The 15,541-nt window shown below is 35.9% G+C and overlaps 1 protein-coding gene across 11 annotated transcripts in view; it reads left to right on the top strand.

Annotated features, from left to right (window-relative positions):
* The window catches only part of LOC115214044, a 653,508-nt gene that overhangs the window by 569,332 nt on the left and 68,635 nt on the right, over positions 1-15,541 (top strand). The window contains exon 1 of one of the 11 annotated variants that reach the window (XM_029783079.2): positions 105-220. The exons of the other annotated variants lie outside the window; for them this stretch is intronic. Coding sequence (XP_029638939.1) covers positions 175-220 — 46 coding nt within the window. The 5' untranslated portion in view covers positions 105-174. Of the gene's footprint in view, positions 1-104; positions 221-15,541 lie in introns of those variants that run through there. 11 annotated transcript variants of the gene reach the window in all.

Raw genomic sequence — 15,541 nt, 5'->3', positions numbered from 1 at the left:
TCTATCTATCTATCATCTCTTTCTATTCATATCCGCTCTTTTCTGTCTCTTCTTTTAAAGGACTGCAGTGAACAGTCCAGCTGGTCGTGTGTTGCGTCTTCTGAGGTAATTAATAACAGGCCATAGAAGCGAACGGTTCAATTCTAAACAATACACTGGTCTTCATAGTGTAAAATGTGTCTATTACTCAACCTCTGCTTGCCTCCCAAAGGGGAACGAGGTTAGTAGCTTATGTCTAATTCACATGCCAAAAAAATATATAAAGAAAGAAAAAATAAAGAACTTTTTTTATAAGCTTTTTTATATCACTCTACACTTCTGAGACCGTCTCAGTTTTTCGTATAAAACCGCTTGTTTTAAAATATCTAGTAAATTAAAGCTGCCATCTATGTTTTTTTTTATACAAGCACCATTGCTAAATTTTTCCAAATACCTGCACATTTTATTACTATCAAATCATTTCTAACATAGGCACGGGGGCAGATGTTTGGGGAAATGGTCACAATTGATTATATCGACCCTGGAAAGATAAAAGGCAAAAATGGCTGAAATCGGTAACAGAATGGAATAGAATAGGAAAAAAATGATAGAAAATCCTCTAATTTCTCGTGATGTCACTGACTTAATTAGCTTCTAAATTAGAAGTAAAAATGAAACCGTATCTAGTGTCTAGCGACCAATCCTTTCTACGTAATGACATAAAACGCCCTAAACATCCGAGATTTATTTGATGCCGTCTTCAGTTGATTTTTAACCATGTCTGATGTCAAAGGGAACCTACGTATTTATTAAATTCTGACGTATGCATGAAGGACATATTTTAGGGAAAAGCACAATCATTAAATCGGTTTTCGGTGTTAGTGCTTATTTTATCTTATCGTTCCCACATTCTCGAAACGATGGAAGACAGTTGACATTGTCGTATATAAAATAAGCACAATACGTTTTGAGTTCAAATCATGTTTGACATTCTGAGCTACCGTCTTTACTTTGACGAATGCACCGGATGATGTAGACCATTGGTTGTAGAAACATAAAAGTGGATCGAGCATGACTGGAACGATTTCGATCACGAATATGTTTGATCAGAATTGATCTGGGACTCTTCTGTCTCAGCGAGTCCACTTATAAAAGAAAACCTATCCGTATGCAACATGGCTCATATATATATATATATATATATATATATATATATATATATATATATATAATTCTATTTCCTTCATGTGTATTCTCCTGTTACATCACCATTTTCGGGGGTGGGGCGGTTAAACTATATTTATTAATTGGAAGGTCTGCAGGACATTCGGAGCCGATGGGAGGAAAGGATGAAATTATGTTCGGACCAGACACCGGGGCCAGTTGCTTGCAACAGGTAGAATTCCACTAAAAGTGCAGATGATGATGTTAAACCACCTGTGTAACAGCCTCTGCGACGATCTTCCACATAGTTTCCGTCTATAGAATTTACCCAAAGTATAACGCAATAAGAAGCGGACATTTTAGCCGTACAGCAAGTGTCTGCACTAAAACCCGATCACTTCAAATTACTTAAACTGCCAAGATTAGAGTAGAAGGTTAATTATCTCTTGACTCTGATCGCGATAAAGGATTTTTATGTGATGTAATTACATCATTTTCAACACCTTTCTTAAATTCAGTGTTGTATGTGTTTGCTTCTTCTTTTTTTTTTTGCATCTAACCATTATTTTTCTTATTTTCGTTTTCTTTTTCGAAAATTAAAACTATTGGTTAATTCACATTATACTACCCACTCCTCTTTCAGCTACTCACAATGCAGACTCTTTGTCGATTTATTGTTTCTGCCTTCTTGTTATAAATATCCTTTTCTACTATAGGCACAAGGCCCGAAATTTTGGGGGAGGAGGTCAGTCGATTAGATCGACCCCAGTTGCAAGTAATTAACCGCGCAAGGTCATCATGGTCATTACCACGGGGCGTGGCTGAGCACCCCCATTTATTTTGGGGTGTGTGGCCCATCACCACCACCTTCTCCATCTTTCGTTCTCTCTCTCTTTTACTTGTTTGTCATTTGACTGCGGCCATGCTGGAGCACCGCCTTTAATCGAGCAACTCGACCCCGGGTCTTATTCTTTGTAAGCCCAGTACTTACTCTTTGTAAGCCCAGTACTTATTCTATCGTCGTTTTCTTTCTTTTCTTTTCTCTCTTCCTACCTTTTTTTTTTTTTTTTTTGGCATTTAAATGTTCTAATGAAATAAAAACGTTACAGTAATATGTACCCCGAATAAAATCAATTGAGATTATTACTTGTGATGTATATATACACAGCGAATCCAAAAACGCGGTCTTCGACACTTACAAGGCTTTGCCACCATTGAAGTAGATCTGATGTAGAGGGCTTTTTCTATGCGTTGCCTTCTCAAGCACCATGTAAAAGCAAATCTTTCGGCAAGCACCGAAAAATATGTCTGTACATTTATGTAGCTGCTGTTGTTACTGATAATATTATTGTTACTGCTGTTGATATCAAACTCGAATCAGCTGACAATTTGCCAAACATCCTATCTAAGTTATTTTATCATCCACAAGTTTTTCCTTTCTATCTTGTGTATATTTTTCTTTCGGTCTGTATCAAAAGTTAACTTCTTTCTCCTATACCCCTTCAATTTAGCCTCAAAATATTATTGGCCAAGGGTTGAAAAAAAAGCAGCAACGAAGATGCGGCTGAGCTGATAATAAAAAAGAAATGAAATAAAAAAAAAATAATAAAGGAATAAATAAAAAATATCATTTTTAAATGCCAACAATTTCTTGGAAAAGCGGAGTTAAGGGAATCACTCCGTTCGGCCAGAATTCCTTCCTGTATAACTGAATGGTAAAAACAGATGAGTGCTGTTACAGCTGCTGTTGCTCCCACCACTTCCATTATCATCATTATTACTATTATCATCATCATCATCGCCACCACTACTACTGCTGATTATGATTATGACGATGATGATGAGTGTGTTATAAATAGCTCTGTGAAACAGAAATAAATGTAATATTGAAATGTAACTAGTTTGGAAATATAATAGTTTCGTTTTGTGTAATTGCAGACATGAATTACGCGTAATGAAGTAGTTGTTTCGGTATTTCCGTGATTAAACTTGTTCGTTTTCTATGCCTTAAAGTTACAAAACATTTCTATTGTTATAGTACAAGTTCCCAAAGATCAGTCAAAAGCGAAGAGATCTATCAGCAAAGATGTTCCTATCGTGATCATCCAGTCATTTTCATACCTTTAATATGTTCAGTACTACATTGTTAGATGTCTTTTTTATTATTTTAATTTTATTTTTTAAAACTCTAGTATGTAATTTGAAAGAGATCTGGTTGATATTTCTAGCAAGTCTATTTCATTTGTTGTTTTAATATCGCAGTCGTATATGTAACTCTGTCAGTCCTGACTGAGCAGATCTACGCCCTATATAGTTTGATCAAACGACGAAGTACCATCCATACAAGTATTGTCAAAAATAAGCCTTCATGACTCGAAGCGACCTTTCCGCAGCTACAATTAAAATTAGCAGCCTAATCTTCATCACTCTACTGCCATTAAAAATAAATAAGTCACAGTAGATAATTCAGCAGTGAATGAATTATACAAAAAGCGAAAAACAGAATATTTCCTTCTCATTTTACTATGAGTTCAAATAACACCAGCGTAGATGGAGTAAGTTCCTGGAGAAATATTAAGGATCGATATAACTAACGGTCCTTTTCCTAATTATATGTGCCCTTGGGCTTGTGTTAGAAATTACATTTATTCCCGTCGGCGTCATCATTATCACCATCGTGCAGCTGACAACTGGAATGTTAATTGCTTTCCTCAAAACCGCAGGGTCTTCAAGTTGAAAGATAAGACACAAAAACGTGTAGTTGGTGCAGATTTACTTTTTCAACTGAAGGTTCCTCTTCGCGCGCGCGTGAGCGAGAGAGAGAGAGAGAGAGAGAAAGAAAGAGAGGAGGAGCATACTGGGAGTAAAAACCAATGTGGTAAAGCTGTAGGCACGAATTAAGTAAATTGACTAGAAAAAGCCTTATCATTTGTGGCGATGATATTATGTAAGGTGGGGGTGGAAATGAATTGTGAATATGTGTGAACATATATTGCAAACCTCTAATAATTTACTCAACAACATAAATTTATATGGTTTTAGAGAGAGAATACGACCCAATTAAAATTTGAACAAATTTATTACACTGACAAATGAACCAATAGGAGTTTGTGATATCACCATCATGCATTGAAAGAGAATTCACTCCAACATATTTCTACAAAAGAAAAATGAGTAAATAAATAAAACAGCCATGCTAACGAACTTTGAGATATTATATCTCAAATAGGTATATGAACATACAAGACAGCTAGATAATCATATTTCAAACATATACTGGAGTGAAATATTATACGAGTTCTTAAGAGATCTTAGAAACTCATGAAGTAGGTAAGATTTCACATTGGTAAACTCTGTTTACCAGAGGTACCATTAGTAAATAAAGAGAAAAAAGAGGAATCATTAAATAATGCAATAAAGATGCCAACGATGGCAGCTTGCATAAGACAAAAATGATTATTCTGTAAAACAAATATTTGTTTCGCTGTCCACAAGGCAAATCATATAAACAACGAAATGGAAGCGCCATGTGCTATCTGACCACTACGCAAAAGAAGCAAACGCATTCCAATTTGTGAACTTGATAGAACTGATGTTCATATTAACTCCACACGGTATTAAGGCGGCGAGCTGGCAGAAACGTTAGCACGCCGGGCGAAATGCTTAGCGGTATTTCGTCTGCGTTACGTTGTGAGTTCAAATTCCGCCGAGGTCGACTTTGCCTTTCATCCTTTCGGGGTCGATAAATTAAGTACCAGTTACGCACTGGGGTCGATGTAATCGACTTAATACCTATGTCTGTCCTTGTTTGTCCCCTCTGTGTTTAGCCCCTTGTGGGTAATAAAGAAATAGGTATTAAGTTGTACATATTTACAAAGGCGTTCCAGCTTTGACCATCCTGCCTTTTACATATCTAGCACTACATTGTCCAATGTGTTATTTTTATACTTAAAATGATAGGGCTTCATTTGCGAAATTTTTGGCAGCTTATCTCTTGCAGGATGTGTGACCATGGAGAGAATCGGCCGCTGGCGCACCCGAGCCCTAATAACGTAAACATTACATCCGATGATAGATGTAATGCCAACTGTTTGAAATTTAGCTCTTTGTAACCCGCCACCCCAAAATATCTATCAAGTACCTCGGATTAACAGTTAGCCACTATTGTATTATCCATTTGATTTATATAAGCTTCTCCAGCCAGCAAGAGAGCCTCTGTATCATTGATCGTTCTGCTAAAAACAACAACCGAATATCCATCAATGCACACACGACAGAGGGGTTTCTTTTATTTAAAAAATGTAATAGTACATTGGACAAATATAGTTCACGAGACAGGCGTGACTGAAAAAAATTTGATCAAAGGAGTTATATTTATCCCCACTCAAATGTGAATGTTCTATTAGAACAAAATTTACTGAGGTAGTTACCATGAGAGAAACTCTCATACTGGCTTTTCGCTGCAAAATGCACTTTCTTTATATCGCTAGTTGGAGATAAAACCCTGCTACTTCCAGCACCAAGACTACCAGATGACGTGATTTCGACCTTGTTTGGTCTTGTCAATGATGGATACTAGACCTAGAAGCAGCAATAGTTCATCTCCCCGCCAGCGATATATAAATTGACAGTACCAGAACAGACACTGCTGTCGCTATTAGCCAGTTTGTTGAATATATATTAGTGACCGCAGAAAAGTTTGTTCTGATAGAACATCCACGTTTAAGTAGGGATAAACATTCTCGGTATAAATACCGCCTCTGTTGCTAATATATATTTGATCAATGATCGGCTAGCTCGGGATTGAACTGAGCCTCGCAACGACAGCAGCAAAACCTTATTGTTCTCGCCAAAAGAAAGTAGTATTCTGGGTTTTTTTTCTCGGTCTTTGATCACAGGAAAATATAATTATAGTTGAAAAAAAATCTGGGATATTGTATTTGTAATTGGGAATTAGCAATAGTTTAGGTGTTCGTTAAATCTGAACACAAAGAAGTTAGAGAAATAATTTTATTTCTGGCATTTGTTTATTCTGTGTAAATGTCAGCCAGTCATACTTAATTGTAAATTTGTCTGGGAGAGGAAAAAAAACAAAGAACTAAGAATGGCTGCTGCATATAAAGTTAAAAGTAATGTGGGTGAACTCTAGCATGTTCCATGTAGTAAGTTAAGAAATTTGAATTAAAATCACACATTTTAGTGATGGGATTGCGTTTAGTGCGAATGGACACAAGAGTAGGCGAGAAGAGACGCGCGAGTCAGGTGGGCCGGAGTGCTGAAGAGCAAATGCCCCTGTGGTAGCTGCAGAAAAATCAGAAGAGACAATGAGTCTGGAACGTAATGACAGGGGACTTCATACTAATCAGTCATATCTCTTATTTATTTATTTATTTATTTATTTTTTGTACAATCTAAGAAGTTTGTGTAGTGACAGCAATGCCCTGAATCTGAAAGCAGTTCTCCCCCACTAGCGTTTGGTTATTATTTCTCTTAAAATGAAATATGTAGTTTAAATGTGACAGTTTGATGGAATCATATAGCGTTCATTTATTTTTAATTTCACTTATACTATATCAGAAATAACAGCGGACGATAAATTCACACAGGCTTTCACTTTCAGACTATTTTATCTGTTGATTCCTACAATAACCCCGACCCCACCTATACGCAGGCATATCATATGTCTACAAATCAATCCATTAATCCTTTCGTTAGTCAATCTCTTAGTACTTAAGATTTTCGTATAGGAAATTGCTACTCCTTTCGACGACTTTCTTGAAAGATTTTAACAATTTAGTTCGTTTTTATTCGGTCTCTATTTCTATAGTAATAATCAGAAAACCATTAGATTAATTAAACGGTTTTAATCCCGGAGTTTAATGGATTAACTTGGCCCTTCACTCAGTCTTGCAGAGTCGATAAAATAAATTACAGTCAAGTACAGGCTTTCATTTATCTTCATAATTGTGTCGGTTCTTGTAGCAGAGTTAGAACTTATAATTAGCAGCATTTCGTCCGCTTTCACGTTCTGAGTTCAAATTCTGCCAAGGTTGACTTTGCCTTTCATTTTTTTCGGGATCAATGAAATAGGCACCAATCGAGCACTGGGGGCGATGTAATCGACTAGCTCCCTCTCCGAAAATTTCAGCCCTTATTCCTTTAGTAGAGAGGATTATTATCAAGGCGGCAAGTTGGCAGAATAATTTATACGCCGAACAAAATGCTTAGCAGCATATCGTCTGCCTTTACGTTCTGAGTTCAAACACCGCCAAGGTCGACTTCATCTGTCACCATTTCGAGGTCGATGTAATCGACTAACCCCCTCTCCCAACCATGGTGTATTAAGTTTCTTTCACTATATACTTTAATTAGACTCAATATATTCTGAAACCAGGCCCATCAGCCTGGCTAGGCTTGAAAAGGGCGACGTTTATCGTATATATATATATATATATATTTACATAACCGCACGTTGATTGTTGGCGATTTTTCCTTATTTTTCCTTTCTCTTTGGAATTTCCTCTTTCCGACGAAGAGCTATGCTCGAAACGTTTTCAACTCACTCTTTTCACCGAGCGTCTTGTGCACGTCCTCACGTTCGTTTTTTTTTCTTTTCCTCAGTTTTTAATTTTGTCCTTTGAATTGGGTATGCGTGCGCGCGCATATATACATATATATATATATATGCATGCGAACGCGTGCATATATACGAATACGTATGTGTACGCGTATGCATGTATATATGCATATGTGTGTTTGCATGTTTTGATTTTCACTTTAGATATAGAATGACATGAGGGCGAGAAATGTCTTCAACTTGTATGATATTTCTCCAAATTTAACGAGGTGAAGCGAGAGAAATACATTATCCGCCATCTTGCGTGCGCTGAAATCAAACGTTTTTCTATACCTCTATAAAATAGCTAACCATTTTCCCGCCTTTTTGCACCTATGTGATCGGCTGCTCTGCCTGACATGCTTAAAAAGACCCCATTTTTACTGTCGTTTAAAAGACATTTGGGAATATTGCTTTTCAAGCAGGCTTTTTTCTTGAAAGTGCTAACGTGGATGTTATTCTAAAGAGAGTCATATAATCGGGATATCTTAACAGAGATAACGTCCCTGTAACATTTCCTCTTAAACCGGACTAAATAAAATAAAATTAAAAAGACGCCATTCATTGCCAACTTCCATCAAGCAGTTTCCTATGAATGCTGTGCACACATATATATACATGTGTGTGTGTGTGTGTGTGTGTGTACATATAAGTATGTATATACACTATAAGCGGTTGATTGTAACTTTGAAGTTTCGCCAAAGAAGCTTATCAAACAGTTTGTTTGATAAGCTTCTTCGAAGTCACAGTCAAGTTGCCTTTATAGAATAAATAAATATTGTATTCTGCATCGTGTGTTCCGTCCTTTCTTTAATTAATGTCTGTTGTTTTTAGATATTTAGAACACATCATTATTATTATAATACATATGTAAATATTATACATACACAAGAACGAATGCGTACGCGCATGTTACACACGCATTCGTGTGCGTATGTAACATGCGGGTACTCAGGCACAAGCACATATGTGTGTATATATATGCAAAACGATAACGTATCGACTGTACTTGTCATATCTCGTTGCATATTCTTTTTCTTAACCAGTTATGATATTTGTATGCCCGCTCCACTTTAAAGAAACACACGAATTCTTACACAGATGCACCGTATCTTATCTTCAAATGAAGTCGGAGATTTATATATTTTCTAAGTTTTTTTTACAGGCGTCCAAAATCTTATTTCCCCCGCCTTTCTCGTCCCCCTCCTCTCTCTGTATGGGGAAGATATTTTTTTCCTCACAAGTAATAGATATATTCAGGATTTATTTGCAAAATATAGTTCTTTTAACATTTACATAAATTTACGCAGAAGCTAAAAAAAATATATAAACATAGAATAATTTTTCTTTCAATATCAACATTACAACTATAATACGTGCAAGTGTATTTGATATATATGTGTGTGTGTGTGCGGCCGTGGTCATGCTGGAGCACCATGTGTGCGTGTATTAAATATATATATTTGTGTGTAATATGTAACAATTATTCGGTAGCCATGATAAAACTCCGAGTTTCAGATGCCGGATAACTGAAGAGATGGCGGCGTAGATTTCTACCTCGGCACCAGAAACGCGAAGTTTTATCATGGCTACCGAATAATTGTCACATATTATATTTACAGATAAATTCCTCTATTTACATAATATCGAGGTATCTTTCATTCTTTTGTTGTCTTACCATTTTTTATCAATATATATATATATATATATAATGAGGGGTTATCAACCCGGGCAAAATACTTGATAAGCTCTCGGTTAGTCAAATTTACTACAGTAAAGAAAATATGTAATGACCATTATTTATGCCTTGTCTTATATGGACCCGTATCAAACTGTATTAAATAATACATGTAACTCCTACTAAATGTGTTGAGTACCCTTTTCTTTTGTTTGCTCACTAACTCTCTCATATATATATATATATATATAATATATATATATATATATATATGGAGAGTTTACGAAAAAACAAAAGACGAAGACTGGTGGTGTACAAAACAAACAGATGTATTAGTATAACGCTCAGGAATAGAAAAAGTCTTTTACGTTTCGAGCCTACGCTCTTCTACAGAAAGGGACACAGAAAAAAACAAGTGGCTAACGATCTATCATGGCGTCTATATATATATATATATATATATATATATATATATATATTCCACCGAGGTCGACTTTGATAAATAAAGTACCAGTTTCACACTGGGGTCGATGTAATCGACTTAATCCATTTGTCTGTCCTTGTTTGTCCCCTCTATGTTTAGCCCCTTGTGGGCAGTAATATATATATATATATATATATATATATATATATAGAGTGTGTGTAAATGGATGGCAGAGGGGCGAGTTGGGATGCGTAAATCATATCAGAAAAAGACAAAGATCCTCATTGCAAAAAAGAAATAGGATGTAACTGCCTAACCTAAACTAATGACTTTATATTTTCGTGACTAGGTGGTAGCATGTATCCTTTAAGGCCCTTTAGTGCATTAAAAAAAAACGTACATTTTGTATTGATTACATGGCTAATATATTTATATATTCATTGCAATGTTCTTACATCCTTTAAAAAAGTCATTAAAAGGTCAGTTTGTATTTTAATCTCTTTCTTTAATATTCATAATTACATTTTCGAATGAGATGTAATTGTATTTTTCCGACTATTTGATGTTTTTAATGCGGTCTTATTAGATTACATGTAATTCAACGCAGCTTTCAAATATAAAATAGGTACTTGGCCTTTTGAAAAAAAATCTTTAAACTAGTGCAAAATATATAAGAAATTCATAATTCTTTCTGGTTTATGCCCAGTTGTACGTCATATGATAAGGGGGAGGAAAAGGTATTCAGTGATATCTGTAGAAAAACGGCGTTTGCAGCAAATCTGATTTATCTCAATCTTTTCAACTAATGAGATCAGTCGTTGCAATTCGTTCCAAAACACGTGTGCTTATACCCACTAACTTTGCCATTAATAACGTCATAAGGTCTCGCCTTTTTCTTTTGTGATCAATTTCTTTCACTTTTCCCTTCTTTCCACACCCATTCTTTGTCAGCATCTTCGTTCTCTCTCCCCCTCTCTGCATGGTGTGTATATATATATATATATATATATATATATATATATAAATATAATCAGCAGATTATACTGATATCAGAGTATACTCGCTTTTAATCGATTGTAGTCTTGTCCACGGCATATTCCTCATAGTTGCCCGCAAACAGCGCGACTCGCTCACTTCAATGCCAAAAGAGGTAGCGTCGTATAGATGGCTAACAGACAGAAAGTCTGACTACTTTTTCCTTCTCTCTCCCTTCTTCTTTTTTCTACTACTGTCTTCTTACAATTCCATTGATAAACTTCGATTTTTTTAACGTTTAGATGATAACCATACGCACGCCCATATATTTAGGGCAAACACTTCTGTACCGAGGATGTTGCTGTACTCTGTCTCCGAATGCAGGAGTCGATGAGTCATCAGACGATGAAGCAACTCAGTAAGTGTTTCTGGCCTCATCCACGATGCCGGGGACTATTCATCAATGTATGTTATAAATTTGCCACGCACGAGTTTTGATGAATCAGATGTTGTGACTCTAGGCCAGATGTTTCTGCCATCCTCGATGTTCGTTTTTACTGCAATGTATATCCAACGTATTATTTCTTATAGTACAGGATGTTACAGCGTGTGCAATTTATATTAGCAGGACGAAATATTTCTCGTTTTAGAGTGAATTTTTGAACGCCCACCAAACCTTTTCTTTTTAAATAAATAGGCTCTTTGATTTGTATTTTGAACATCATGAATTCTTTAGCTGCGAAAAATGCTTCGTTTTTATTATTTTAAGTTTCAATTAATTTTTAAAATTTCTTTTTAAACAAGTTACTGATTACAATTAGCGGATTTGCAGCTGCTGTACCTTTTAATGTAAATATATTGTGTTTGCGTTGGAAGCATGTAAACACATTTTGTTTATATTTGAAAGCATTTGTCGATGCGCTTTCAATATATTAAGGACGAGAATGTAACTACCAAAGCAAACGATATACACACATGCGCTCATATTTGTATGTATTTATGTGTGTGTGGTGTTTTACACTGAGGAATAACACTATTTCATTTATTAATCCTAAAATTTACATTTCCTCTCTTGCACTGCAGTCGCTTCGCGTGCTAAAAAGAGCAGCCAAATCTTCATTTATTCACACCAAAATGCGCGGTAGACAGTAAAAAAAAAAAACTTAACGACTTTCCCGCTACCAGACTAGAGAGCCTTTACATCAGTCATGGGCAAACTGCGGTCTTAGGGATTTCTGAATGGCATGCCAGCAAAAAATTACCTTGCTTTTTTTTTTTTTTTAATAGTGCATCCCACCTGATGATTAACCATGTCTCATGCATTCCTCTTAAAAAACATCGCCCATGTCTGTTCTATGTGATCTCTCTGGCAGACTAGTTAGAGCGTCGAAAGATATGCCTAGCAGTATGTCTTCCGGACTCTTGCGTTCTAAATTCAGTTTCCGCTGAGGTCAACTTTGCCTTTCATCTTAACACGGTCGATAAAATAAGATACTTTCTCCAAAGACTTTTGTCCCTGGGCCAAAATTTGAAACAATTATCATAATTATTTTCATTTTCTGGTCCTTTACGTTCTGAGTTCAAATTTCTCCGAGGTTGACTTTGCCATTCATCCTTTCAGCATCAACAAAATAAGTACCAGTTGTGCACTGGGGTCATTAAAATCGACTTACTTCCTCCCCCAAGATTTCAGGACTTGTGCCTATAGCAGAAAAAATTACCATTATTATTGATAATGATCTTTGCATTAACTTGATTTTTTTTTTTTTATGCATTCATCTGTGGTCAATGCCAAACAAATTAGAAACCAATATATTTGACGTGAAAAACAAAATGTTTCACTGTATTGAAACGAGTAAAACGCTTGATAGCTTTCATTAGTGTGCCAAGCGCATGATTGGCTGGTGGATTTTCAGATTGTGCAGCTTGTGATTTGATTGGTTGATGGCTTTTCTTTGAGGAATAGCCAATTTCAAAGAGTCAGATATGTCGTTAGAAAAAAACCTAATTCTGATTTGACATTTATTTCATTTCCTGCGGAAATGATTCTCTGTGTGTGTGATGTATATGTATGTATGATGTGAGGGTGTGTTTGCGATTTGTTGTGTCTGTTTCTGTGCGCGCGCGCGCGCTGTTAAAGTTACATTTGCTAAATTTCTTTTTTTTTTTTTTAGCGTCAGACAGAATAAGTTGCATTATTTAACTCTGTTTAACTTCACGTTCTGTGTTCGAACTCTACTGAGGTCGAGTTTGCCATTCATGTTTTAAGGATCAATAAAATAAATGCTAGTTAAGTACAAGGATCAATTTAGTTAGCTATAACCACCCACCACATCTGTGGCCTTATGACGTTGACATAGTAGTTTCATCCGATTTCAAGACATTGCTTTTGTAAAGTGGAAAGAAACTCCAAATGAACTGCTTTTATGGTCCAAAGCATTTTCATAAGTTTATCCTAAACTCCCATGTTTGTTTGCAGACTGTTAGCTAACCCAAGGTTCATACGGTCTAAGCAATATAAAGCTTTCCTTTCCTAAGTCCCAAGTTATTCTTGCGGTTGATCATAAATGTGTATGTGTATCATAGATGATGCATGGACGCCAACAATGTTCGTTTCCGTGAAATCAATATGAATACCCACCAACCCCATTGATGGATACTATAGATCAGGAATTGTTCAACCGATAATGACAGTATTTCGATTTATCTTTCTTGCTTCATTTCTTTTTATTCATTACTAATCACCGCAGGGTGTCGCAGTGCACAGTGCCTTCTTTACTCAGTATTTAAGACTATACGATTATTTCTTCAAGAACAGTATTATATGCTAATGTGAAGGCGTGTATCTTGTACCTTTTGTTCCTGTAAATAAAAAATGGCGTATGGACATGGCGAGATGACCTTTTTGATCATTAGTTTACTCAGTCAGGAATGATCTGAGACTATATTGGTTGTGATGATGAAGGTTTCTTAATTCTGAGATTTTATTTTTAAAAAAATAAATAAGCTTTTGTGATTGAGTTGTTGTCATTCCAAAAGTAATAGTGATGTCGAAGAAGAAAAAAATTATTCTAGGTGAATATCTCACCGAAATTTCCTAATACTTGTTTATCTTGTTTACCTCTTTTTGTTTTTATAACCTAGTAAAGGAAGAAGGATGGTGTTAATGACTCTTTTTCAGGATCTCGAGGACCAGACCTGATGTAGATCAGAGATGTGTTCTTGTTTGTACATAACTCTTGGATGTCTTAATCAGAATCTCTTATTTCAACGTTGAAACCGAGCTCAAGACTACCACAAGTCGGTCCCTCCGACGTGCTTCTACGCACTTCCTGTCAAGCCAATATGACTCAGAAGACACTCGTTTAAGGCGTCACACAATGGAATTGAACTCGAAACCATTCAGGTGCGAAGCGAACGTCTTAACCACATAGCCATAGCTGCGTGCTTGTGTAAATCTAAAACCAGATAATCCAATATATCATTGCCTTCGCCAAGACTAAAGTTTCCAAAACGGGGTCTCCTAGAATCATACGATTTTGCGAGGGGTCGCTAGGTGTTCTGCTACAAATATTGATAAGTAGGTTAATTATATGGAAGTGCATTTTTTGTGTGTAATTCTACATTATTAATTCTATTAAACACAAACGACATGTTCAAAACCCTGCCCCTTACACCACCCTTTTTTTAAGTATTTAGGAAACCCTATTGGAAAAACGACCTATTAGTAGTAAATTATCAGCGAATTAGGTCTAAACAAGGCCTTTCTACAATGAAATTTCTATAAAAGTATCCGTTTGAGAACCTCTGGCTTAGAGGCTCCCCTCCCACCATCACATCGAGATGAGTAGAAGTGGGAACTCAGAGAGAGGGAGTGGGGAGGGAGGCGAGAGAAGTAGAACCACAGAAGAAATCTGCCGAGTAAACTGTAGTTAATTCGTGACATGGCATTTATTCTTTCGTCAGAGTTGTTGTTGTTTTATTAATTGTCCAAACTGTAAATAGGAAACAGGCGAATGTAATTAGGAAATTAAGAGTTATTTATTAAGCGTTCTATTAATTATCAGCACTAGGGTGGCATTCCTGGAATACTGGCATCTTGTGTTGTCTGGAGAGAGAAACGGCTATGGAGGAAAGGCATCTCGAAACCTCCTCCCTATACACATGTGCATATATATATATATATATATATATATACACACAAACACAAATGTACACACATATATGTGTGTGTATGTGTTTGTGTGTAATATATATAAATATACTCACACAGACATAGATGCACTTACAAATTTGTATATATAAACGCGTGTGTGTATAGTCCAAGGTATGCAGTTGTACGTATGTTTTTAAATGCCCTGAAATAGCATTACCAAAATACAATTAATAATAATGACTTTATTAATTAGAATGAAATGTTAAACAAACAGGTAGCATGGCGTTTCCCAATTAAATACTAGCTATGAGACATTAAGTAGAGAAATGAGAAATTGTGGTGTTCATGCTTTTGCAACTGCCCAGGTTTGTCGCCATATCAGCAGGTTAAGTAAGCCGTTTTAAGTTGTAGTAATCCTATTTTTAAATGTTATTTTTAATTATTTTTTCAGTAATACGGATTAATTACTAATTAGGGGAAGGGAGCCTTACTAAGCATGAAGTGTGTGTATGTGCATATGATTATATATATATATATAATGTAGATGTG

The sequence above is a fragment of the Octopus sinensis genome, linkage group LG7 (assembly GCF_006345805.1).
Source record: "Octopus sinensis linkage group LG7, ASM634580v1, whole genome shotgun sequence".
NCBI lineage: Eukaryota > Metazoa > Mollusca > Cephalopoda > Octopoda > Octopodidae > Octopus > Octopus sinensis.
The sequence above is the reverse complement of the archived record's forward strand: the minus strand, read 5'-3'. Positions and strand labels throughout refer to the sequence as shown.